The sequence below is a fragment of the Eleutherodactylus coqui genome, chromosome 4 (assembly GCF_035609145.1).
Source record: "Eleutherodactylus coqui strain aEleCoq1 chromosome 4, aEleCoq1.hap1, whole genome shotgun sequence".
Lineage (NCBI taxonomy): Eukaryota > Metazoa > Chordata > Amphibia > Anura > Eleutherodactylidae > Eleutherodactylus > Eleutherodactylus coqui.
The window spans coordinates 265,383,383-265,411,277 of NC_089840.1; the positions used below are offsets into that span (position 1 = coordinate 265,383,383).

The 27,895-nt window shown below is 43.9% G+C and overlaps 1 protein-coding gene across 1 annotated transcript; it reads right to left on the reverse strand.

Annotated features, from left to right (window-relative positions):
- Positions 1-382: 382 nt before the first annotated feature.
- LOC136626288 (solute carrier family 2, facilitated glucose transporter member 3-like) lies at positions 383-27,405 on the reverse strand. The gene is made up of 10 exons (XM_066601227.1): positions 27,179-27,405; positions 17,572-17,670; positions 12,321-12,481; positions 9,705-9,945; positions 8,494-8,656; positions 5,972-6,159; positions 5,769-5,873; positions 5,477-5,578; positions 2,324-2,527; positions 383-2,124 (listed from the first exon to the last, which is right to left on the reverse strand). Exons 1-10 carry the CDS (start codon positions 27,191-27,193, stop codon positions 1,915-1,917), a joined length of 1,488 nt encoding a protein of 495 aa, XP_066457324.1. The 5' UTR covers positions 27,194-27,405; the 3' UTR covers positions 383-1,914.
- Positions 27,406-27,895: the final 490 nt, after the last annotated feature.

A 27,895-nucleotide genomic window follows, 5' to 3' on the forward strand; every position in this document is an offset into this window, starting at 1 on the left:
AACTAAAATTTACAAGCCAGGAGCTCTAATCTGCTGGTTGTCCAGGGGCAAATTTTCTATAAAAAAAACTGGCCATGCTCTTAGGTCACATAACCTCAGAATGACACAAAGCTCTGACTTCTTATTGAATTAGGACATTATCTTTATGTACAAGGTAATATGACCAACAGCATACGAGTATATTATATGGCACCCAGTAGTACCACCTTGTGCTCAAGATGTAGCACAACAGGAACATTTTACCTTCTGCACTGAATATTTTTGCAGTGGTTCCTTCTCCTCTGTGCTTGACCCTCTATGAAATTTTGAAATTCTAAAGACATAGGAGGAGATGTTGACAAGACTCAATATGGAGGACACAAAACACCACAAAACTATCATGTCTCTCAAATAACAAAACTTTTTATTTATAAAAACGTTAGCACTTTTTCAGCCTTTTTTTTTACTTTTTGGCATTTCGGGTTCTTTTGACCAAATTGGTTTGATTTTGACATATCCATAATAGTGCAGTTTTTTTATGTGACGCTTGCAGACATGTGCATGGGATATATAAATACATATTTCAAAACCTTATATACATCATACCTACATCACATAGAATCTTCCTTCTGGAATAACGGTATAAAAATGGATTTAATGCCAAGAATAATCATCCCTTTCCAGAACATGATACAATTTTACAAACTCCTTAAAAAATGTTAAAAAAATTAGCTTTTGCAGTCGTTTGTTAAACTTTTTGGCCCTGCTATGGAAGCATTTTTTTTCTTTGATATTTGCAAAGCGGCAGCTCAGATTTGATCGGACAGGAAGCAGCTGGTGAGTGAGACTCCTGAATCTCTAGATTTTTGTCATTTGTACGTGGGCTGCTGACCAATAGTCCTTCCATTCATGGTGGCCAGATGGCAGCCGGAAGCTTGCACCTTTGAGCATTTAAATTTTTTGGAAGCCCAGTGTCATGGGTATAGGGGTTGATGAGGTTGTAATTGCAACTAGGAACCAGCCTGCAGAGGAGGCAGTTGCACCTAGACCCTGAAGCATTGGGGCTCCTAAGGTCTTTCTTCTCCATATAGTTAGCCCAATACTATGAATAAAGCCTTATAGTTTGGGCCGTGTTACAGATTTTGCACTGGGCCCAGTATCTACAAATTAAGCTTCTGCCATCACCTGTAGTCCATCCCTTACATGAATATAACAAGGTGGTCCAATGACTAGACACGTAATCAAGCTAACCATCATCCCATAAAAGTTAAATGCATTTTTCGATTAAAACAATACCCTATTAAGGATTTCTTAGGGCTAACAGAATGTTGGTCTCTGCTCAGGACCTTCATCTATTGACCAGAATGTAGAGCAGCTATATAAAGCATCTGTTACTCTGGAGGACCCAGCATATTCATGCATTACACAGAAAACCAATTGATTGCAAAGGGAACTGTGTAATACCTCTTTTCACCTGTGGAGGTGCTGCAGGGAAACATGACACTTGCTGCAGATGTTGCTGTAGAATCCTACAATCCAGACAAGATAGAAAATATCTAAAAATATATATTTAAATCCACCTTAATAAATAAACTAGTCATAGTTCACGTTCATATTGTAAGTTTTTGAATATCCGGCGGGTCTTGGTCCTAATCGATCTTACGGAGAGCAACAAGATTTTCCAATCATATATGATACATTATATACAGTCAATTTGGTCCTGATGGCAATGAATATATACATTATAATAGATCCAAAGGCTTCCAAAAAATATTTTGGTGTCTTCCCAATGATCTGTAGAATCGTGTAATCTTATACTTGACAAAAAGACAATAAGACTCCGTCAGTTCAGCAATGGTCTGTTAGTTTAAGGAGTAAACGGTCTGCGGAGAAGCGGTAGCCCACGGTGGATGCTGACTGTCGACTTTGTACTGTTTACTCAATAATACCCTGGGGCACCTTAACTCCAGTTAGTTCTACGTTGTTGCTCTTGTTGGCAGGTTCAAAATTACTCTTTCTCTGGAAGTCCTGAGCAATGTCTTCAAATGTCCGGCCCCTTGTCTCAGGGACTTTGAAGAAAGTGAAGATGAAGAAGATAATCAGTAGGCCCATGAAAATGAGGAAGACATAGGGGCCGCATCCCTCCTGTGGTATGGAAACAGATTGTTAGAGGAGTGGTAGAAGGAAAAAAAAAATGGAACCTCATTTGTACACCTTCAGATGTGTCACTGGATTGGGCACAATTTCAAAAATAGTAATAGGGTCCCCCTAACCACATGACTATCAGGGGTGCATCTACTTCTTGCACCAAAAGCCTATTCCCCATACTACCTTCCCAACTTACCGCTGCATAGGGGAACAACATGCCCACTAGAAAGTTTGCTGTCCAGTTGGAGCACCCGGACACAGCCATGGCTGCGGGTCGAGGACCTTGACTGAAGAGCTCAGCTACGATGAACCAAGGAATGGGTCCTGGACCGATCTCAAACATAGCCACAAAAATATAGATGGCCACGATGCTGACGTAACTCCATCCTACCGCCTGGTCCTAGCACAGGATAAAAAGAGAAGATGTTACCATTACCCTCTCCACGGAACTCTGCCATCTAGGGGCTCCAACCACCATTAATGGGATGCATCAGTATCAATATAATGGGATGGTGCTAGAGCATTAAGGGTATTATTTAGGTACTGTTAGTACAATATATGGTGATAATATTATTTATTTGGGCACTGTGATAGTATTATTTAAGCACAGTCTAGTGGTTGTATATGCACACTGGTGATTTTATGCAGCACGATATGTTGGTATTATCTAAGCACTGTATGGCGGTTTTATATTAGCACTGGATGGTGCTGTCATTTAGACTCTGTACTTTGGCATCATTACTTTGATATTAGTTGGATTCCTCGTTGCGCTGTTGTCGTTGTTTTCGAACAACCTCGCAGTTGCACAATTTCCGCTCTTTACCTACAGCCTGGTTTTTGGAATGATCTTCCGTTCCTTCAAAAAAGGGAGCAAGCCCCCTTGTACTGTGATAGTATTATGTAAGCATTGTATGACGATTTTATTGAGCATTGTATGGTGGTATTATTATTTGAACACTGTATTGTGCAATTATTTGAGCACTGTATGGTAGTACTATGTAAGCACAGTATACTGATATAATAAAAGCTCTGTATGGTAGTACTATGTAAGCACAGTATACTGATATTATATAAGCACTGTATGGTAGTACTATGTAAGCACAGTATACTGATATTATATAAGCACTGTATGGTAGTACTATGTAAGCACAGTATACTGATAATATATAAGCACTGTATGGTAGTACTATGTAAGCACAGTATACTGATATTATATAAGCACTGTATGGTAGTACTATGTAAGCACAGTATACTGATATTATATAAGCACTGTATGGTAGTACTATGTAAGCACAGTATACTGATATTATATAAGCACTGTATGGTAGTACTATGTAAGCACAGTATACTGATATTATATAAGCACTGTATGGTAGTACTATGTAAGCACAGTATACTGATATTATATAAGCACTGTATGGTAGTGCTATGTAAGCACAGTATACTGATATTATATAAGCACTGTATGGTAGTGCTATGTTAGCACAGTATACTGATATTATATAAGCACTGTATGGTAGTGCTATGTAAGCACAGTATACTGATATTATATAAGCACTGTATGGTAGTGCTATGTAAGCACAGTATACTGATAATATATAAGCACTGTATGTTAGTACTATGTAAGCACAGTATACTGATATTATATAAGCACTGTATGGTAGTACTATGTAAGCACAGTATACTGATATTATATAAGCACTGTATGGTAGTACTATGTAAGCACAGTATACTGATATTATATAAGCACTGTATGGTAGTACTATGTAAGCACAGTATACTGATATTATATAAGCACTGTATGGTAGTACTATGTAAGCACAGTATACTGATAATATATAAGCACTGTATGGTAGTACTATGTAAGCACAGTATACTGATATTATATAAGCACTGTATGGTAGTACTATGTAAGCACAGTATACTGATATTATATAAGCACTGTATGGTAGTACTATGTAAGCACAGTATACTGATAATATATAAGCACTGTATGGTAGTACTATGTAAGCACAGTATACTGATAATATATAAGCACTGTATGGTAGTACTATGTAAGCACAGTATACTGATAATATATAAGCACTGTATGGTAGTACCATGTAAGCACAGTATACTGATAATATATAAGCACTGTATGGTAGTACTATGTAAGCACAGTATACTGATTTTCTGTTGTAGTTTTTTATAAATTCAAACTTGAAATGGAAGCAAACTGCACTCGCCTAATGGATATGTAAATCTTTGACCGTGTTTACCGTATGGTAATCAGCGGAGCTCTGCCATTACTCCTGCACTTTTGTTATGGAATAAAGTACTGCTACGGAGTTTGATATCACTGAGTGCCGCCTGTTTATTCCAATTTGTTGTTTTATAGAAGTACTGTATGGTAGAATTATTTTAACATTAAATGGTAGTACGATATTATATAAGCATCGCATGGTGATATTATGTAAGCACTGTATGGTAGCTTTATAGAAGTACTGCATGGTGGAATTAATTGAGCACTGTATGGTGATATTATTGAACACTGCATGATGGTTTTTATATAAGCACTGTATGGTGGTATTATATAAAAATTGCACGGTGATGATGCTTTATATAAGCACTATATGGTAGAATTATTTGGTACTGTATGACGGTTTTATATTAGCACTATATGGTAGAATTATTTGGTACTGTATGATGGTTTTATATTAGCACTATATGGTGGAATTATTTGAGCACGGTTTGGTGATATTATTGTGCATTGTATGGCGGTATTACGTAAGGTGGTATTTTAGAAGCACTATATGGGGCTATCATTTGGACACTGTACTTTGACATTATTATTTAGATATCAGTTGGATTTCGCGTGGCGCTCTTGGTTTTTTATTCCCAAATTGTTTTTTAAAGAACTTATATTTGAAATACATTATACTACCGCTGTACAATTTTCACTCTTTACACAAAGCCTCATTTTTCTGAGCAATCTTCCCTTCCTTTCAAAGAAAGGCAGAGAGATACCATGCAATGTTTTGTCCAGGAAGACCTGGCACAAACGTGATCTGGTGCCACGTGTACAGCTCTTACTGTGCTTATATGTGAAGATTTCAGTCTATGACTTAAAGGGGAGGAAAGTTATTTGGAACTCTACCCCTAAGACATGCAGCCAGGAACAAACCCCATAAGGATATATTATAAAATTGATAGTGGATATAAATTTTAATTAAAAAAAAATGTATATTTGTCAGATATCAGTTTGAGGGGGTTTGGGGACCATGCTGAGTTCTGCTATTAAGCACTATGAATTCGGTGTGGGCCTCTATTCTGGCGAGGAGGAAGGATAAAATTTGAACCAAGGACTTACAATTAGTTTCGTGGCAATTGTCATAATCAGGGCAAACACTGCCATTCCACCAAGACCAGTGAGGTGCAGAGTCCGACGCCCAGCGCGTTCCACAACCAGAAGCTAAAAGAGACAAGAACATTATTAATATTAAATATCTTTAATGGCAATCCTGTAAAGACAATAGAAGTCATGTACAAGTATGGGAAGACTCCACTGATAATTGGAGAATGGGGTAGAGACATTGGCATCACCGTAATACACTAAACTCCCATTATGGCATTGGAGTCTCATTGCAATAACTGAAACTCACCGATACCACCGTGAAAACAACGTTTACAATGCCGGCACCAATGGTTGCATAAATAGGATTAGGGACCCTTGCTTTCTCGAAGATACTCGTGGAATAGTAAAAAATCTGCAAGGAAAAAGAGAACACCATGTCAATAAGGATAATAATAAGACATGAAAAAAAGACTTCCTTCCATGAAGAAGACAGAAGATGAGTCTACTTACTGCATTGATACCAGATAGCTGCTGTGAAAGCTGCAGAACGATGGCGATAATAATTGGCTGCCGATACTGTCTGGATCGGAAGAGTTCTATAAAGGAAACGGGTTTCTCCTGCGCCATGCGATCAGCTTCTTCCTTCATCTCTTCAATGTCAGAGGACACGTCTTGAGTCCCTCGAACTTTCTGTAGTACTAAAGTCACACGGGGAAAGTTAAATATAAGAGAAGTTGCTCAAAAGTTTATGTAGAAATCAATAAAATGCAAGGCAGGATGTTAGCAACTCATTGGAAGGGAGGCAAACATGGATGCCATTTGATGGGGCCACCCGGCTTATAAACTGGTTTAATAATAGACTTTATTAACAATTACTATATAAATACACATCTGCCTCTGTCTACTTATGTAGGGCCACCGAAGTCCTGCTATATACAGGCCAAGCCTTTTACGTATTACTACTAATGAAGGACACACCCTTGCAGAAGACATCTACTGCTCCATCTCCTTGTAGGAGCCATCTGCTGTGCCACTTATCTGCAGAGATCTGAAGGTTGTTTCCGTTTATAGACAGTTCTAATAAATCTATTACTATCAGGCCAATCTTTGCCATCAGGTTGTTAACCTGTCTTCCAAATTTTATTTGGTGGGGAAGTCTGCCAAAGTATGTGCATAGTTTAGAAGGTCATCCTTAGTGGAGTAGCTGAAGGGGAGGTAAAGGAGCAACGGGTCCCTGTAACTGGATGCCCAAGGTTTCCAAGCCAATGTGAATGAACATTTCTTTGACCGATGTAAACAGGGCAGCGATCCGCCAACAAATGAGCAAACATGTCTCCTGTATCATATCTGGTCTTGCTTTGGCTTAGGATAAGACAAACTATGATCAAAGTCTTTTAGACTTTTCAAACCTTGCGTGATAAAGTACAGTGTGCCCTCCAAGCTACCCCTAAGTTTGGATATTGTTTTATGTATGTTTCCTTTTTATGCTGTGTGCTGTGCCTTTAAGAGGGGAAGGTCACCCAGGTGAGTGCAAAGCGGAAAAGGAGGCCAGCGGCATTTAGGGAGTGCGGGAGAGCACCTAGTCTAGCTGGTATCCAGCGCTGACTCTTTGCGGCTCCTATGGGGCAGCATTGTTCTTGGGGCAGCATTGTTCTTGGTGACACCGGTGTTTATCTGACATATCAGTGCTGAAGTAGCAGAACGTCGAACCAGGTGGTAAAGCAGTACAACTAGAGTTGTGTATCAGTGGCTTCCATCCCAGTGGTCATGCCTTTGTGAGCCTCTCCCGTGAACCAATGAAGCTTGTTTGTTTCTGCAATGTTCAAGCCTAGAACCCCGGTGCTTGTATCAGTGCTAAAGTCCACTGTTGTAATAGACATTAATTGGCAGAAATACAAAGGCCTAGGTCTCTCTTCAAATTGGACATGGGGGCTTGAGCTAGTAAAAGTTTGCGAGGTGGGGCACTGTGAGTTGTTAGACCACCATTGGTGCCTCCAACACCCCAAGTAGGCCTGTCTCTCAAAGCTAGATCTGCCCATTCACACAGCCCAGTTTTAATAATACACATCTAGCCATCTTCAGACCCAGAAGTAATGAAAAGGACCATGACATAAGCTTGTTACCCCACACATAGCCCACTGCTTAGCTCATTCATTGGCTATGCAGTAGGACAACTCCTAGAACAGGGGACGGGGTTTGAGCGGAGTGCAGCTGATTGAGACATTTATGACGTGACTTTTTGAAAAATTACAAAACTTTTGCACAATCTCACTCCATAGCTGGGGGGGGGGGGGGGGGGTGTACAAAGTGACTTCACATCTCTAGACATTTTTAAAAATGCAACAAAAGTGGCACCAAAAATGTTTGGTTTTTCCATCACTTATTTGCATAACCTTTTTTCCCATGGAGCATTATATGGCTTATATAAGACTCCCTACACTCACATGGTCCTCTCCACAAGGAAAAACATTACCCCACCCCGGACATGCATTGATGGCCTCTCACTCAGCCATCCAAAATCCTACTGTGCACTGATAAGGGTAAGAAGCCAAAACAGCTCTCTATACATGGACACTCTGGTTTGGCTTTTGTCCCCAGTCATGGCTTTCTAAAAGGTTGGATATTGACTCATAGGGTAGCTACTATCCAATAGGTTGCGCCGTTGAGGATTATTCCATCACTCATTTGCATAGCTTCTTCCTAGGAATCATTGTTTGGCCTATAAGACTCCCTGCACCCTCTTGGTACTCTCCACAAGGAGAAACATTATTCCTGCCCGGACTTGCATTGATCACCTCTCACCCAGCCAACCAGAACCTTACTGTGCACTGTTGAGGGGCAAGAAGCCGAAACAGCTGTATGTGCATGGATACTCTAGTTCGGCTTACAACCCTAGTCATACTACAAGGCCTGTTATATGTTCAAATGCTGACTCGAAGGGTAGCTACCTTCCAACAGGTGGCAATCTGGTGGATTATTCTATCACTTTTTTGCACGACCACCATGACCATCACTTATCTCAGGGTACTCACTGGTCTCAGCTAGTTCATGCTCCTTCTTAATAATGAGTAAATATCGGGGGCTCTCTGGACAGAAAGGCAGCAACCCACACTGGATGACCGACAAAAGAACTGTGATCCCCAGTAAGAGAGGCCAGTATGTTGTAGACCCCAGGATCACTTCCAGACCAAAAATCTAAAAGATGAGATACAAGTAAAGACAATTATTTATTAAACTGTGCATTCCTATCAGTACATGTTCAAGTAATGGTACAATTCCTCTGCTTTGGGCACACATGCAGGATCAGCCTTGTGGGGTCCCGCAGGGTATATTAGGCTTACCTTAAATCTGAGCCTCATTACCACCATGAATCCATATTAATTACATAACACTGTTATTAGATTACGTTATGTATGGAGCTGGTATTTAAAGACTGTATGGCAGTATCACATAGCAGTGCCATTTATAAACTGTACAGTATGCTTATGGTGATGGCGGCACTGTAGAGCATTTTGGCTAATATATAGAAATAATATTTAGACAAAGTATTGCATGGAGCTTATAATTAGGCACTCTAACAATAAAGTTAATTAAATACTTTATGGCACAATACCATATGGCGTTGGTTAACAGAAGATACCGCACAGGTCCAACATAAGACTAGCACTTGGAATATTCTAATTAACCTATATACACTGAATGGCCATTTTCTTAGAGACCCCCATCTAGTAATGTGTTGGACCTCCTCTGGCCACCGGAAGCACAGAAAACTGTTGTTCCACTAGGTGATGAAATCGTTCTACAGGAATACCGGCCCCTGTGGACAGGAAGCTTCTAGTTATTACTACAGATTAAATGGAGGTGCTAAAGTGTTTTTGCCAGCTGACAAGAAGGGGTCATCAATTCATGCTGCTTGTGCCAAATTCAGGCCCTCCAATCAGCATTGTATAACAGAAATCTGGATCCATCTGACCGGGCAATGTTTTTCATTGCTGCAATGTTTGCACTCTTTTGGAGTCTCGCCTTTCTGTTTCTTTTAGACTCGCTGGAACTGGTTGTCTGCTGTTATAGACCATCCGAGTAAGGAAGGTCGTGTTGTACGTTCGGACACATTAGCTGAAGCACCAGCATTGTATTTGGCTGCTCTAATTTCCATACAGGGAAGCGCCAATTGTGAAAGGGCCGGAACTCTAATAAAGGGGCCAGTCAGTGGATATCATAAGCATTTAACGCCACTACCTACCTGTGCGATCAATATTCCCACTACGATGCCCAGCTGGTTCAGCGTCCCCAGAGCCCCTCGGTAAGCGGTGGGGGCCATTTCTCCAATATACATGGGTATCAGACCAGTGCAGAATCCAGAGAAAATTCCAATGACGAATCTTCCAATAATAAGCATCTCAAATGACCAAGCAAGCTTCGAGAGCGCCATCAGTGCTCCTCCCACCAGGGCAAAGACATTCACCAACAGCAATGATTTCTTCCTGCCAAAGAGAATTCGAGAGACTGGTTACTATATGTAACTCTAAGGAATCCACTGATACTGGAGCTAAAGAATGAAGAATGGGTCTATCGGCTCTGAAATGGTTTTTGTGATATAGTAGAACTGCTCCTTATATTATTGTGTGGGAGGCATAGGTCAATTAACCCCGAAATGCATTGCTATCTACTGGAAATAACGCTGGGTGAGTTATTACGGTATGTTTGACACCAAACCATGGTGCAATATAATGACCATGTTTTTCTACCTGAACCACAAATCATTTGGCTCTGAATTGTGTTGCGGTCTATTGGAAGTGAAACTGATTGTGCAATTATGTCTGGGAGACAGGTCAACTGGAACCAAAACATGATGCAATCTAATGGGACTGGAGATGATCCTTATCTTCTACCTAAACTATATGTCAATTGTCCCTGAAATGTGTTGTAGTCTACTTGAACTGAAACTGCATTTGTCTATAACCAGGCTTTGTGTACCTTTATTTCATTTGCAAAGCATCTGTGATAATCACTATTACTGGTTAGAGCTGGGATCTGACTATAATATGGTGACTGCATTATACAGAAGTATACTAGAGCTGAGCTGCTGTATCTAAGCCCCTGTGTTACAATGTTGTAGGTGCTGCTTCTGATGTATGTAATTGTATATAAATGCTACACTGTATTCTAAATAATACTACTCCTACCGTAGGCTTTGGATGCCCCTTGAAAGCCCACTCCCATTTTGATCCTGCTATTCTGCTTAAACCATATGTTAACTGATCCTGAAATGTGTTTGAACTGAAACTAGTCATGTTGTTATGCATTTGTCAATAACCAGGCTTTGTGTGCCTTTATTTAGTTTGCAAAGTATCTGCGATACCCGTACTTCCAATCCCATCTCACAATTGAAACACCTTTTCCAAATTAGCTCTTAGAGAAGGTATTAACACAGAGGTTCACTTATTTTTTTCCTTACAATGTGTTCAATAAAAGAGATGAACGATACAACTGTTTTTTGAAATTACTTACATTGCGTTTGTCATTGTGAATTAGATAAAATGACACCGTAGTTTATTAATAACAAAAGAATGGTTCACTTACTTTTTATTGCAACTGCATGTTATTGCACCGTTTATAGGCTAGCAACGAATTTAAGAACGGCAGGGCTAATCAATTCCTGCTATATTGAATTATCCAATTACACTAATGTCACCCACATACATAAGGTTGGATCCATGGGTCCCCAAGCCTTTATCCTGCCAGAAGCTAAGGGCTTATTCAGACCACCGTTGGCGCAACTACGCTTGGCGGCACAGACGTAGTTGCACCTGAACGATGGGAATCTCTTCCCCTTTGCCGGCTTTTCAAACTTCGGGCCAGAGCGCAAGAGTTTGAAAATAACCGCGGGAAGATAGGTGCTGCCCGATCTTCCCCGCACGTAGTATTCATTACATGCGGGAAACAGAACAGGTCCTATCTTTTCCTGAACGTACAAATCACGGCCGCGAAAAGAGGTGGTGAAAACAAAACCACTAAACTCTTATTGAGATCAGTGGTTTGGTTTTATCCCGTTATAGGGCCCTGATTATCACGGCCATATAGGGGGAGAAAATTATGCTTATCTGAAAATCCACCCTAAGTGTCCCCCTTAGTGGCCCGAATAGTTATTGTGACCCCCTCCACGGCCCCAGTAGTAATAGTGACCTCCAAAGTGGTCTTGGTTTAAATAGTGGCCGTGATATTAATGGTGACCCCCATAGTGGCCCCAGTAGTAATAGTAATCCCCAGTGTCCCCAGTATTAATAATGTCTATGCATAGTGGCCTTATTATTAATTGTGCCCCAGTATTAACAGTGATGCTGTTAGTGGCCCAGAATTAGTAGTGACTCCGATTGTGGCCCCAGTAGTAATAGTGTTCCCCATAGTGGATCTTCAGCCATACAGCAACCCAAAAAGCATTTCACTCACTCTGTCCATAGCCCCGATCGGGAAACTACCATTGCTGTAATCAGTCTGTGACCCCTAAACTCCGCTCCGAGCTTTTGCGCTGGGTACAGGCCATTGTCTGTGTGCAGGGGGTGAGGTCAAAGGTCAAAGATTTATTACAACAATGGTGGCCACCTGACTGCAGGTGAAATGCTTGTTGGGTTGGGTTCCTGGCAGGTTCACAGCCATTAATATAGTCAAATAGATACCAGCTGGGTGGCAGCACTAGCATTGCCCCCTCTGTGTTCCTTCAGACTGCCGCCAGAGGCAGTAGGCTCAGGTCGCCTCGTGGTAGGGCAGCCATGGTTGGATCATTGGTTGGTCAACAAATCATAACATCTGACAGCACAGACTCGCTGTCACCCTCTTTATAACAGTATTACGCTCTCACCTGCCAAAGTAGTTTGCAAAGAATCCAACAGAGAGAGATCCAAACATTCCCCCGACGGAGAATATGGCCACGGACAGTGACCACAGCGAGGTGAGCATGTTGGCAGACATCGGCGTCTGGTAGCGATGGATGTACGTGTCATTGTAGAAGGATCTGATGATCTGTGAGGAACCAAGAAGCAATCCCAGATCAGCATTTAAGATAGATGGAGATTTTGTAGCAGAGTCACGGACAGGAGTCTGTCCTAGCAAGTATTTTATACTCTATAGACATATTGAAAAGTACACGTTATTTCAATCTTTTTGTTCACATGGGTGATTTTTCTCTCGGACCGATGGTGTGAGATACAAAGATCTCAGCATGTTCCATTTTTGGAAGATTCTGGTTTAGGAATCGCCCATTATTTCCTATGGCAGGCAAAAAAAAAGCAAATGCGAGTTTCATGCAAGTGCAGTTTTTCTGTCTTTGAAGGGCCCCGTCACACAAGCGATTTTTTTAGAGCATTAATAGGTGCGCTAAAAGAAAAAAAATCACATTATGCATGGTTAAAAAACTCCTAACCAAAGCTAAAAATCGCACATAAATAGTGCGTCCTCCTTGAAAGCAATGGGAGAGGATCGCTATCCCCTGCTGCGGCTTTGACAGTTGTAGGTTATTCCTTGGATGTGGAACCCCTGTCACATTCAGGGGTTTCACCTTGTTGTCAAACGGGTCAGCGGCAGCAGCGGCGGCCCCATTAAAAATATAGGTAGAGGATCGCACTCCTCTGCCACTGCTGTGACAGCTGTGGCAGGGGTTTCCTTCATCCCCACGGAGAGTTTCCTCCTGTCACAGTGTTTAGTGATGAGGATCGCTATCCCCTGCTGTGGCTGTGACAGCTGTAGTAGGGGATTCCTTGGATGTGGAATCCCTGGATGCTGTCACATCCAGGGGTTTCATCTTGTTGTCAATGGGGCTGGTGGCAGCAGCATCGGCCCCATTGAAAACATAGGGAGAGGATCGCACTCCGCCACTGCTGTGACAGCTGTGGCAGGGGATTCCTTCATCCCCACGGGTAGTCTCCTCCTGTCACGGTGTTCAGTGATGAGGATCGCTATCCCCTGCTGCGGCTGTGACAGCTGTAGTAGGGGATTCCTTGGATGTGGAATCCCTAGATGCTGTCACATCCAGGGGTTTCACCTTGTTGTCAATCCCATTAACAATTTATGGAGAGGATCGCACTCCTCTGCCACTGCTGTGACAGCTGTGGCGGGGGATTTCTCCATCCCCACGAGGAGTCTCCTCCTGTCACAGTGTTCAGTGATGAGGGGACCTCCCATTGGGATGAAAGAATCTCCTGTCACAGCAGTGGCAGAGGAGTTCGATTTGTGACAGCTGTGGCAGGGGATTCCTTCAACTCTGCGAGGAGTCCCCTCATCACTGAACAATCTGACAGCACTGTAATAGTATTCAGTGATGAGGGGACTCCCCACGGCGAGGATTTTTGGGGGTAGGGTGGGTGGGGTCTTGCAATATAAGCCCTAGCTGCAGAAAAAAAATAATAATACATCACCTGGAAGCGCTCTCACGACTCCAGCGCCTCTTCTCCACTGGTCTTCATTTCTTCTGGCCGGGGATTGAAAAATCCCCGCCTCCTGGAATTGCTGCCTCTGATTTGCTAAGCGCTATGACCAATCATAGCCATTCAATGGCTGTGATTAGTCACAGCGCTCAGCCAATTAGAGGCAGTGCTTTCAGGAGGCGAGGATTTTTCAAACACCAGCCAGAAGAAATGAAAAAAGACTAGTGACGGGGACCAGGGGAGAAGACGTGCCGGAGCCAGACAGCACTTCTGGTTGATATTTTTTATTTTTTTTCCCCTGCAGCTAGGGTTTATTTAAGGGCTTTGACAGTAGGTTATCCTACTGTCAAAGTTGCATCCCATTACATGAAAACCGTGTTTTCGTACGTTGTGATGCTCCACTTTTTTAACTCTTTTCTATCTTTTGCAGGTGTGATTTTTTTCACGCTTGTAAAAATCGGACATGTGACTGCTTTCATTGGAAAGCATTGGTTCTAATAGAGCCGCCTTTTTCATGCGCCTATTCATGCGCGAAAAAAAGACGCTCGCCTGACCGAAGCCTTGCTATTGAAAAAAAATTGATTTTCATGTACGTGTAAATCGCAAATGCAGCAATGTGTGGCGATGTGTTTTTCTTGCAAAATACATTGTAATTGCATAAAAAATTTCAGGTTTCCGAGCTTCTCAGACTGATATCACACTTGGCGTGTGAATACGGCCTCAGAGAGGGAGCTTTTTCTGCAGTGTGCGTATCTTCAGGTTTCTATCACTCAGCTGCCTGGGGGTAAACCAGTAAAACCAGTACATTTTTGGAAGATGATAGAACTCATCCAGGTCGAGGACAGAACATATATGTCAACCCCGCTCTGCAGGCCACCATTGCTGGGCGCCAGGCTGTCCACATTTTATTTTCCATTTACTGTAAGTTTCATCTTCCTCTCTATAGGTTTATAGGTTACTTGTGTTTGTACATTCCGGAACATTCTGTGATTCTAGGACAGGACTGTTCAGGATGCCAAGGAAAAATGTGAATACTGTAACTTGTTGGAGCACGCAGTCCACTCCTTCCATATAGAAGGCGCCAGCAGAAGAATATGTCAGGAGTAGGAGCTCATATATAATTACATATTTCTTATGGCTCATGCCTACGACCGTGATACGTGATAAGTCAATGGACCTTCATTGATCCACGTATACCGGCGTGTAGACACTGCATATCGATGCGCAAGAGAAACAAATCGCAGCATGCTCTATTTCTCTGCATACCACGCAGCGTGAGCCCTATATACTTATATGGGCTGCGTATGATACGCTGTCGAAACGCAATACATCGCCTATGGGCAGCGTTTCCATACGCATCCCTGCTATCAAACAGATCAGGGGCTTAAATTTAAAAAAAAAGTCACACTGCGCATGTCCATATGCGTGTGATACAGGGCATGCGCAGTGCCATATGCAGCCATACGCTGCATATTTATTATCAGCACCATTCTGTGCTGCTTTGATTTCCTAATGTGTCCATACAGGTGGATCTGGTTCCAACCTAATAAATGATAGAATTTTGGTTGCATGCAGCCACTACCAGAGGGATTCAATATAGATTTATGCACCAGAGGGAGCTCTCTGCATATGGATTTGTACAACTAGTATTGAACTCAATGGGAGCTGTATGAATCTATATACAGTGTGCTCCCTCTAGTGGTGGCTATATAAATCTGTATGTAGTGAGCTGCCTCTAGTAGTGGCTGTATATTTATGTATGTAGTGAGGTCTCCTTACTGGTAACTATATATATCTGTATGCAATGTGCTCCCTCTAGTGGTGGCTCTATAAATCCATATAAAGGAAGCTCCCCCTAGTGGTAGCTGTATAAATCTATATGTAGTGACCTTCACCAACTTGTGGCTCTATATAACTGTATATAGTGAGCTTTCCGGAGTCGTGGCTGTATAAATCCATATACAATGAACTTCCCTTAATGGTGGCTGTATTTATTTGTATGTAGTGAGCTACCCCTAGTGGTAGCTGTATAAATCAGTATGAAATGTGCTCCCCCTAATGGTAGCTGTCTAAATTTATATGTAGTGACCTCCTCCTAGTGGTGGCTGTATATATCTGTATACGGTGAGATCCCCCTAATGGTGATTGTATTTATCTGTATATAGTGAGCTCCCCCTAGTGGTAGCTTTATAAATCTGTATGCAGTGAGCTCCCTTTAGTGGTGTCTGTATAAAATTTTATACAGTGAACTCCCCATAGTGGTGGCTGTATAAATCTGTATATACAATAGTGAGCTCTTTCTAGTGCTGGCTGTATATATCTGTATACAGTTAGCTCCCCCTAGTAGTGGCTGTATAAATCTGTATATAGTGAGTTCCCCCTAGTGGGGGCTGTATAAATCTGTATATAGTGAGCTCTCTCTAGTGCTGGGTGTATATATCTGTATACAACGAGCTCCCCCTAGTGGTGGCTGAATATATCGGTACTGGTGTATCTTGTCTCCGCCAGAAGAATGGGTGGAGACTGGGGATTGTGCTGGTGGAGGTATAGGATACACCCTATACCAATTGGCTCGGCTGCTGTCTCTGCTGGCCGCTGGTCTCCAGTCTCTGCTGTGGTCCTTCTGTCATCTACTCCCCGATGCCCCCGTTTCTCTGCTGCAAGCCACCGCCTCTCCCTGTGATTGTCACCTGCCGCCTCCGTGTAAGTGCCCCGCTGTCACTGTTACCAGCTGGCTCTCATAAATATATAATGCCGTACCCGCCATTCCCAGAAGGCGGCCCTGCTGTCTGTCCTGCCATTTGCCCGGCAGCTGTCAGCCTTTGCTTCTAAGCCACGCAGGGACCCCAGCTGGCAGTGCCGCCGAAGGCAACAGCGCTCGCAATCTCAATGGGGCCGCAGCGATCCCCGGCTGCAGCAGTGATTCTCAGCCACCTCCAAAAGCCGACTCCGTGAGTGCCGCTACTCATGTAAGCCTAATCGCAACGCTAACCCTAACCCTCCAGCCACCGTACAACTGCTTCCTGTAACCCCAGCAAACACTCACCCTAGCCTAACCCTAACCATAACCCTCCAGCCACAGCAAATCACCGCCCTAGCCAATCAGCAGCTTGGGGGCGTTAAATGGGTGGTTACAGTCACTCACTATGTCTCCATGTCTGGCTATACAAATCTGTATGTTGTGATCTCCCTCTAGCAGTGGCTGTATAAATCTGTATACGGTGAGCTCCCTCTAGTGCTGGCTGTATATATCTGCATACAGTGAGATCGCCCTAATGGTGGCTGTATAAATCTGTATGTCCTGAGCTCCCTCTAGTGGTGGCTGTATAACTCTGTATACAGTTATCTTCCCCTAGTGGTGGCTGTATAAATCTATGTGTGCTGAGCTCCCTCTAGTGGTGGCTGTAAAAACTCTGCATACAGTGAACTCCCTATAGTTTTGGCTGTATACATCTGTATACTGTGAGATCCCCATAGTGGTGGCTGTATAAATTTGTATGTTGTGAGCACCATCTAGTGGTAGCTGTGGATAGTCTCTATAGTGGATAGCTTATATCATAATGTCATTGTAAACAAGTGTGGCAGTTCAGTGCTGCCCCCCTCTGACCATGGACCCACAATAGTACATATTTATCACAACCATCAAGTTAATTGCATCAGCGCTATTCCCACCGGACACTTTCACATTACCTGTTCGGGAGCGTTGATGACTCCTGTGTTGTATCCAAACTGCAGGGATCCAATTGATGCCACCAGTACGTAGAAGGCGAGAGAACATGTAAGACCCCCCTGCAGAGAGATGTGAGATGAGACAGATGTTATACTGAATACTTATTCTATATGGACCACTTTCATGGGTGCGGTGCTTAAAGGGTTACCCCACCAGTCACATTTATGGCACATCAGACCCCACCAATCATTGCAGTCTTTTCTTCCTGCTTCCATTCACAGCAAATGGGGAACAAGACCCCCAATTCTCTTAATCAGTCAGTTAACCTCTTCTCTGCCGCAATCAAATATTTTTGGCAAATCCTAACCATCTAATTAAAAAATGATCCAATATACTTTTTATCTATTCGTGATCTCTGCTTGCTGTCAGTGAATTGTTGTATATACAGACACTGAAACTTTCCTCCTGCACCAGTCTCATAGGTTACGGCTATGAAGAGACCACTATGAGTTGGAGAGTCGTGGATGAGGTAGTAGACTGTCATTTGCAGTATACAGCACCCCTTGTGGGCTAACAGGGCAAATGCTGGTGCAACAGAACAAAAATGAAATGAAATGTCAAGGAGTTTGTTGCATCCACACCTCTTTGTTCCTGCCTGTAGGTGGCGCTGCATATGTATTGTCAGATATGCTTTTGACTCCGATGCAATTCCTCCATACCATGTAATGATTGAAAGGCAGCACTGACAGTAATATTACAGATTTATTACACTGTCTCCCAACTGTATGGTATTCAGCGGGATAGTCCCAGATTTTGCAGGCTGTCCCAATGTCCCGAGAGGCAGGATGCATATCCTGCAGGGACAGCTAGGATTAGAGAAAAATAAAAGATAGCCTATGCTCACTCCTATTGCACCCACCATTACTCTGGTCCATGATGCTCACTTTCAGGTAGGGCAATCAAGTGCTTGTTGCGGCCAATCACTGACCTCAGCCATATCAATCCTGAGGCTGGGTATTGCCCACAACAATCACAGGATCACGCTACTCGGAAGTGAGCAGGGAACGACATTGGCACAGACTGAAGCGACAGGAAGAGTAAGAGAGGGTAGTATAGGGTGTTTTTTTATTCCACTGTATAGAAGGTGACTTAATTACTGATGGGGGTAAGCAAGGGCATTATTATTGTGAGGGGTTCACTGCAGCCACTACTGCTGTGAGAGGGTTACTGCGGTGCACTATTATTGTGAGGGGTCACTGAGGGGCATTAATACTGTGGGAAGGGTCACTAAGGAGCACTATTGTTGTGGGGAGGGTCATTGAGCGGTACTATGACTGTGAGGTGGTCACTGAGAGGCGTTGTTACTGTAAGGGGGTCACTAAGAGGCACTATTACTGTGAGGGTATTGCTGACGGCACTATTACTGTGAGGGGTCATTGAGGGGCATAATTACTTTAAAAGAGGTCACTGACGTTCACTATTACTACCATGTTCCCCTGAAAATAAGACCCTGTCTTATATTAATTTTTGCACTAGGTCTTTATTTTACTTACCAAGCAGGCTCTGTTCACATCCATCAAGCTGCTCTATGGAGGTCTGCACTGTTCTTCAGTCCTAGGTGCTCATATATCATCACTTCCTTGTGACAGAATTCATAAATCCCGCCTCCAGGAAGCAATGGATCTGATTGGTTCTCGTGCGCCGCACTCAGCCGATCAATGCAGCAGTTGATGAACCAATCACAGCCATCGCATTGGTTTATCCAGCACTGCATTGATTGGACGTAGGTTTTCTTTTCGGGGAAACACTGTATAAGGGGGGTAACTGAGGGGCACTTTTAATGTGAGAGGATCCTCGAGGGGCATTTTTGTTGTGAGGGGGGGTTCACTGAAGGTCACAATTACTATGATGGGGGTAAGCGAGGGGCACTATTACTATGAGAGAATAACTGACGGGCACTATTAATGCAAGGGGCTCACTAACAGGCACTATTGCGGTGAAATGATCTCTGAGGGGCACTATTACTGTGAGAGGCTCGCTGAGGGGCACTATTAATGTGAAAGGATCTCTGAGTGGCACTATTACTGTGAGGGGGGTCACTAATAGGCACTATTACTGTGAGAGGCTCGCTGAGGGGCACTATTACTGTGAGAGGCTCACTGAGGGGCACTATTACTATGAGAGGCTCGCTGAGGGGCACTATTACTGTGAAAGGATCTCTGAAGGGCAGTATTACTGTGAGAGGCTCGCTGAGGGGCACTATTACTGTGAAAGGATCTCTGAGGGGCACTATTACTATGAGAGGCTCGCTGAGGGGCACTATTACTGTGAAAGGATCTCTGAAGGGCAGTCTTACTATGAGAGGCTCGCTGAGGGGCACTATTACTGTGAAAGGATCTCTGAGGGGCACTATTACTGTGAGGGGGTCACTAATTGGCACTATTACTGTGAGAGGCTTACTGAGGGGCACTATGACTGTGAAAGGATCTCTGAGGGGCACTATTACTGTGAGGGGGTCACTAATAGGCTCTATAACTGTGAGAGACTTACTGAGGGGCACTATTACTGTGAAAGGATCTCTGAGGGGCACTATTACTGTGAGGGGGTCACTAATTGGCACTATTACTGTGAGAGGCTTACTGAGGGGCACTATTACTGTGAGGGGGTCACTAATAGGCTCTATAACTGTGAGAGAGACTTACTGAGGGGCACTATTACTGTGAAAGGATCTCTGAGGGGCACTATTACTGTGAAAGGATCTCTGAGGGGCACTATTACTGTGAGGGGGTCACTAATTGGCACTATTACTGTGAGAGGCTCACTAAGGGACACCATTACTGTGAGGGGGACATTAAGGAGCACTATGACGATGAGGCGGTCACTAATGGGCACTATTGCTGTGAGTGAGCACAGAGGACATGGCATAGAGTAAAATGGGCATAGCCTAATGTAAAAATTAACGCTGTGTTGCAAGAAATGTCTTTCTTTTCATTGCTGAAAAGTTAGGAGGCATGTGCCCTCGCAGTCCATCCCCTAGCAGGTACCTTGCACAGAGCACTGACTCGCGGAGCACATACTAACGCCTGAATTCACAATTAGGGTGGAATTACTCATTTACTTGCAGATAATTACACGTTCCACATGTTTGGCAGATATGAACGTTCCTAGGCATGACTGGGACACATGAGTCTATATAATATGGGAAGTCCAGGGAGATGGAAGAGAACGCTCCTGGCTGACGGCAGGGGACGTGCCAAAGCAAGACCTACTGATACATCTTTATGATGAAGCTTCGGGTTTCATTTGCATTTTTAGAAAATGTAAACTGTAAAATAATTTCAGAACAATTTCCTGATTTTTCAACTATTTTCTTGCTTTTCAATTTATTTTTTATCTATGCAAGTTAAAGGGAAAAAAACTTCTGCTGTTACCTGGAAACCATCAACAAGCAGGGTGATTGCCGTCGAATAATCTTTAGTTTACAGCTGTTCTCTTCACTACTGTTGTTATTGGCAATGCTCCCAGTGTTATGTATTGATCATACAACAATTCCTTAATGTTAGCTTTATAGTGACCGCAAGGATAACTTTTACTTTAACCCTTTCCAATCCACTGTCTGACGTCTGCAGACATTCTGATTGAAGCCTGTACAGCTCTGATGTCTGAAGACGTCCGGCAGGGTAATCTTACTGTATATTACTGGCTGCTCTGTTGTCGGGGGCCTCTCCAGCATGTCCCATACCGCAGTACTGGCTCTAGCCAGCAGATGGCGCTATTGTATAATGGCAGAAAGAGAAAACCCTCTAGGAAACCCTGAATCCAAAATTGGATTGCAAAGGGTTATGTGCTCTATGTTGCAGCCACACCCTGGAAGCCCAGAAAAAGGGGAGATGTCCCAGACTCCCGGAAGAGCCGCAAATATCCCACTCACCCAACATATTCACCTCTCCCCCTTCCTGCACTTCCCTTCCCTCTGAGTGGCATTTGGGCATTGTCTGCTGTAGCAGAAAGTGCAGGAACGGGTAGAGTTGAACATCTGCTTTGAGGTCTTTAAAGGGGTAGTTTGGGGTCTGCTCTTGGGTCTATATACAAAGGGAACTGGTTTCAGGTCAGTATACGAGGCAGGGGAGGGGTTGGGGTCTGTACACAAGGGGTTCTGGTCTGTGTGCTGTATAAAGAGCTGAGGTCAACTTAATGAGCTGGTGTACTTATAAAAGCAAGTCTTGCTTGGGGTTAAAGAGGCTCTTTGAGATAAAAAATTACAGGGGGCAGATAGGTTTTACAATGGCCTCCTATTCCAGTATTACCACTCCAGTCCCCACCAGTCTACTCCCGGAAGAGACTGCAGTGGTCATGTGCCAGTGGTCATGTGCCATTCATGCACAGATGCCCAGTGAGGCCAGTGATTGGTGCTGCAGTCACTTCCAGGTTCAGTCTCGTGGGACCAAAACGGCAGCGGCATCGGATCAGTGAGGCTACTGGGCAGGTGAGCATGGCTTTTAACTTTACTAGATTGACCCAATGTTCGCTATGTGAACATAAAATGTTTCAAAAGTGGTGGTTGTGAACTTTAAGGCCTCCTTCCCACGAACGGATTTCCGCCGCGTAATTCGCGGCGAAAATCCGCTGCGTTGCCCGCAGCTATTAGGTTCTATTGAACCTAATAGCACAATGCTCACGATGCGTAATTCCACCGCGGAATTACGCACCGCGATTTCTCCCGTCCTCACCCGCAGCATGCTCTATTTTCTGCGGGTGAGGACGGGCTGTACGCACTGACAGCTTCCATTGCAGTCAATGGAAGCCGTCCGTTCACGCTATCTCCCGCTGTAACCAGCGGGAGATAGCGTGAAAAAACGCTTTCCCGCCCACCGCCGCGCGTCATATGACGCCGTATGACGCGGCCGGCCGTGCACGTGACACGGCCAGTGACGCGGCGGCGGTGGGCAGTGACGGGCGGTGACGCGGCGGCGGTGGGCGGGGAAGCGATTTCACGCTATCTCCCGCAGGTAAGTATAGGGGCTCTGGGGGGCGCCGTGACGGGCTTCACAGCGTAATATTACGCGGCGGAGCCCGTCACGCTCGTGGGAAGGAGGCCTAAGGCTGGATTCACACAGGGCGGATTTGCTGCGGTTTTGCCGCAGCAGATCCGCCCGCAGCAAAACTTTCTCAGAAATCTCGTCCACACGGGACGGCTAATCCGCTGTGGTAAATCCGGTTGAAGCTGCGGCCGCCGCGGTTTCAAAAGATGCAGCGTGTCTATCTACTTCTCTATGGGAGCGCCGGCCACATGCTTTTCCATGGGTTCTTCCGGCGGAAATCTCGAGTTTTTGCTGCGGCCAAACCGCAAGATTTCCGACGGTGATTATTTAGAGTGTCACTTTGGAGGTTTGGAGCAGATATCTAATATAAAAATGCCCACAGGTCTCTCTATGTTTGTCTGTCTTTGTCTCTGTTTGTCTCTCTCTGTACCTGTCTCTCACTCTCTGTCTCTTTGTCTCTGTTTGTCTCTCTCATTGTCTTTCTCTCTGTCTGTTAGTCTCTCTGTCTGTCTGCCTGCCTCTCTCTCTTTATCTGTATCTTTCGTTGTCTGTCTCTCTCTGCCTGTTTCTGTCTCTCTATCGCTCTTTCTATGTCTCTCTATCGCTGTCACTCTGTCTCTCTATCTCTCTGTCTATCGCTTTCGTTCTGTAAATAGATTACTTAGCAGCAGATGAAGATATAAACAATCCTCTGGTGTTCAAACAACCCTCTGGGTGAGGAGAAGAAATGCAAACGGCAAGACCAGTCCTGGATCCCGGACCATTACCTTAGGTGGCCTGCAGACGTCCGGGTCAGATTCTGCTGCGAGAATTCTCGCAGCGGGATGCGGTCCCGTGCCCCTGCTGAGGCCTGCGGCTCACCCGCTCCCGGCATCTTCATTCTTTGCTATGCTTCGGCTGCCAGCCAGCCGGCGCATGTGCAGAGAGAAGCCGGCCCGTCACTACTGACATTTCTGTGCGGGCCTCTGCGATTTGTTTTCTGCGTAAGTTTCCATGCGGGCAAATCACGGCCTTCTTCCTAGGATTGCGTTATCTAATGCAATCCTATGCAGGCGGGCACCGCTGCGGAATTTCCGCCCTTGTGCAGGGGGCCATAGTTTTCACATAGAAAAATTTTTCTATCGCTCTCGTTCCGTCTATTGCTCTCTCTCTCTCTGTCTATCGCTTTTTCTCTGTTTCTTTCTCCCTGTCTCTCTATCACTATCTCTGTCTCTCTATCACTATCTCTGTCTCTCTATCACTATCTCTGTCTCTCTATCACTATCTCTGTCTCTCTATCGTTCTCTCTTTCTGTCTGTCTCTCTGTTGCTCTCGCTATTGCTCTTTCTGTTTCTCTATTGCTCTCTGTCTGTTTCTCTATCACGCTCTCTTTCTCTCTGTCTATTTCTCTATAGCTCTCTCTTTCTATCTGTCTCTCTATTGCTCTCTCCCTGTCTGTCTTACTATCTACCTAGTAGGTCTTGTGTTTCATTTGTATTAATTTTGGGGTGTACAGAATATCTGTAATGTGTGATTCAAATGCCATGGGTTGGGGATGTAACTTATATAAGTAGGTGGAGCGCAAGGGAAAAAATTGCAACATACTACAGGTGCCACTTTTTGTTCCTGTCTTCAGAATTTCCTTTATATCTTTTGGCAAGTCTGTCCTGGACTAAACACATAGAAAGTTATTGTACAGTGTCTACACCCCAAGAAAAGAGATAGCAAATCAGAGAGAGCGATAGAGAGAAGAGGATAAGAGAGAGTGACGCAGGGAAGAGAATGAGAGCGATAAAGAGAGGAGGATGAGAGAGTGACTGAGGGAAGAGAATGAGGGAGCGACAAAGAGAGGAGGATGAGAGAGCGACAGAAAGAGAAGGATGAGAGAGCGACAGAAAGAGGAGGATGAGAGAGCGACAGAGAGAGAAGGATGAGAGAGCGACAGAGAGGAGGATGAGAGAGAGTGACGGAAGGAAGAAAGAGAATGAGAGCGATAAAGAGAGGAGGATGAGAGAGAGTGACGGGGGAAGAGAATGAGAGTGATAGAGAAAGGAGGATGAGAGAGCGACAGAGAGAGGAGGATGAGAACGAGTGACGGAGGGGAGAGAATGAGAGTGATAGAGAAAGGAGGATGAGAGAGCGACAGAGTGAGGAGGATGAGAAACAGCAGCAGAGAGGAGGATGAGAGAGCGACGGAGAGAGGAGAATGAGAAAGACCAACAGAAAAGAGGATGACAGAGAGCGACGGAGAGAGGGGAATGAGAGCGATAAAACGAGGAGGATGAAGGAGAGTGACGGAGGGAAGGGAATGAGAGCGACAGAGAAAAGAGGATAAGAAAGAGCAACAGAGAGAGGAGGATGAGAGACAGCGTCAGAGAGGAGAATGAGAGATAGCTACAGAGAGGAGATAATGAGAGAGAGCGACAGAGAGGAGAGTATGAGTGACAGAGAGAGAGCAGGATGAGAGAGTAGCAGAAAGAGGAGGATTAAAAAGAGCGATAGAGAGACGATAATGAGAGAGAGCGACAGAGGGAAGAATGAGAGAAAGCAACGGAGAGAGAAGGATGAGAGAGCGTGACAGAGAGAGAATGAGAGACAGTGACATTGAGGAGATAATGAGAGAGAATGTCAGAAGGAAGAGAATAAGAGTGATGGAGAAAGGAGGATGTGAGAGAGTGACAGAGAAGATAATGAAAGATAGTGACAGAGGGAAGAGAAGGAGAGTGACAGAGAGGGGGATTAGAGAGCGACAAAGGGAAGATAATGAGAGAGCAATAGAGGGAATAGAATGAGAGAGTGACAGAGAGAGGAGGATGAGAGAGAGCAACAGAGGGAAGAGAAAGAGTGTCAGAGAGATGGGGATGAGAGAGCGACAAAGAGAGGAGGATTAGCAAGAGCGACAGGGAGGTGACAATGTGAGAGAGTGTGACGGAGGGAAGAAATTGAGAGAGTGACAGGGATAGGAGGATGAGAGAGAGCGACAGAGGGAAGAGAAAGAGAGCAACAGAGAGAAGGATGAGAGAGAGAATGATAGAGAGAGGAGGATGAGTGAGAGCAACAGTGGGAAGAGAATAAGAGAGAGCGACAGAGAAGAGGATGAGACAGCAAGTGACAGAAGGATGAGAGAGTGATAGAGAGAATGGTATATCCAGAAATATCAGAAAGCAAGTTAAAAGGGTATTCTGAGCTTTTACTATTAAGGACCTATTCTCAGGATAGGTAATTAATAATTGATCAACAGGGATCCGCTGCTTGGGATCCCTGCCGATCAGATAGAGAATGGCTTATAAAGAAATATCAGAAACTAAGAGAATGAAAGTGATTTGAATGAGAGATTGTAAAATAGAAAAGAACGAGATAGGTAAAAATGAGATAGAAGGAAAGAAACAGAGAATGAGAGAGAAAACAACAATAGTGTGCAGCAGAGAGAATGAGAATATGACAAAGCAATCAAAGATATACAAGATTGAGAGTGACAGAAGGAATGAGAGAGAATGTCAGAACTACAGAAGGAATGGGTAAAAAATAGAGAATAACAGAAGAAATGAGAGAGAAAGGGGGGGGGAAAGCATGCGAGAGAATGGGAAAGAGCAACAAAATGAACAAGAGAGTAACAGAAGGAATGAGAGAGAATGAAAGACAATAGAAAAGAGAGAGAATGAAAGACAGAAGGAATGACGAGAATGAGAGACAGAAAAAAACGAGAGAGAATGTGAAAGTGCCAGAAAAAATAAGAGAGCAACACAAGAAATGAGAGATATGATAGAAAAGAATGTCAGACAAGACGAGAGAAAGAAGGAATGAAAGAGAGTAAGAACATAGCTGAAGGAATGACAGAGAATGAGAGAGCGACACAAGGAATAAGGCAGAATGTCAGACAAGAAAGATACAAAAAAATGAAAACCAGAAAGTCATGAGATCAAGAGACTGAGAGATGGAGGAGGATCAGTACAGGAAATCATGTAATATCAGCAACCAGAAGATAAGATAAGCGCACTGATATCTATACAGCATACTGATATCCATATACGCCTCTATAGACTGTTATAACACTACAGACCATTCTTATCATTGCTACGTTCTGCAGACATTTAAAGGCCCCCCTGCGAAGGGACCTGCAAGATGAACCCGCTGTCGTAAATATGCACAACTCAAGTCAGGCAGCAAACTTTGGCAGGACACATGGTGCAATGTGAGTGCAAGTGTAGCTGAGGATAACTTATCAAAAGTGGAGATCCCCTTTATGTATTGGGAGCCGTCCTGAGCCCCACGCTATGAGGTATTCCAGTTCTGTATATCTATAATGGCAAAATCTGTGAAGCATGGGTTCAGCTAGCAGAGAGGGGCAGGAGACAATTGCTCCCCTGGCACCCTCTACACCTTATATACACGTTGCATTGAGAACTTGTTCTGCAAGTAAACAATTGTGCTCTCCAGGTGGAGAGACGTCTTGAAGTTATGACTTTCCTGCACAAGTCTTTCACATTCAGATGCATCTAGATTCCTTTGCATAATAGTATATTGCAGAGTTACTACCGTATCTTCTGCTGGCAGCTGTTGTGGTTCAACTGTGTTCATCTATGTAGAAAATAAGGTAATAACTCACCCTTCTAGGCTCCATCTCACGGATTCCCTGCTCCACGTAGGGTTAAATCCAAAGACGACTGCAGCACCGGGATTCAGCCAAATTAATATAGCAAGTTGTGTCCTGCCCTCTGTATAGTACACGTTCTCAGGCTCAGTGCTGCAGGATCTGCAGACCTTCCTCTATAACTCTCTTGATATATAAGACTTCCCCTCTATTCACTTCGCAATCTTTGAAATGCCCTGGCACTGCATGGCGAGCGTGTATATAAGTGCCAAAAAGGGCTGAGTCCACAGGAGTTGCATCATTATTGGATATAGAATGATCACTGACGTTTACAGTTTTTAATGGTAATATATCCATCCCTGACAGTAACAGAAATTCAAAGTATGCAGTGATCTTAATATGACCTTTGTCAGGGACTGCCATGGGTACAATCATCACCCCTGATGCTCAACCTTTATTTAAAGTAGAAAGGAAAAATGCAGCTAATTCCTATTAATGCAGTATTAGTGTCATATAGGGGTAACTTGGAACCTCCAGGTTAAATATTGTTGGGGTCAAAATGATCTTTTACTGAGCTAGTCCTGCTTAGATCGCCAGCTTACAGAACTGTTTTTTTTTTTACTATGTGCTATTTATTTTCAGACATATCAGGTCAGATGTCAATCAAAACTACTCTGGGAATTACAGTATATAGTGGGACAATAACTACAGCATTGGTAAAGTTTAAAGAGT

Coding starts and splice junctions, on each gene's coding strand:
- LOC136626288 (XM_066601227.1), bottom strand. Junction 12,482..17,571: donor TCATCAACGCTCCCGAACAG/GTAATGTGAAAG, acceptor GGTTCCTCACAG/ATCATCAGATCCTTCTACAA. Junction 9,946..12,320: donor TTTGCAAACTACTTTGGCAG/GTGAGAGCGTAA, acceptor TCTCTTTGGCAG/GAAGAAATCATTGCTGTTGG.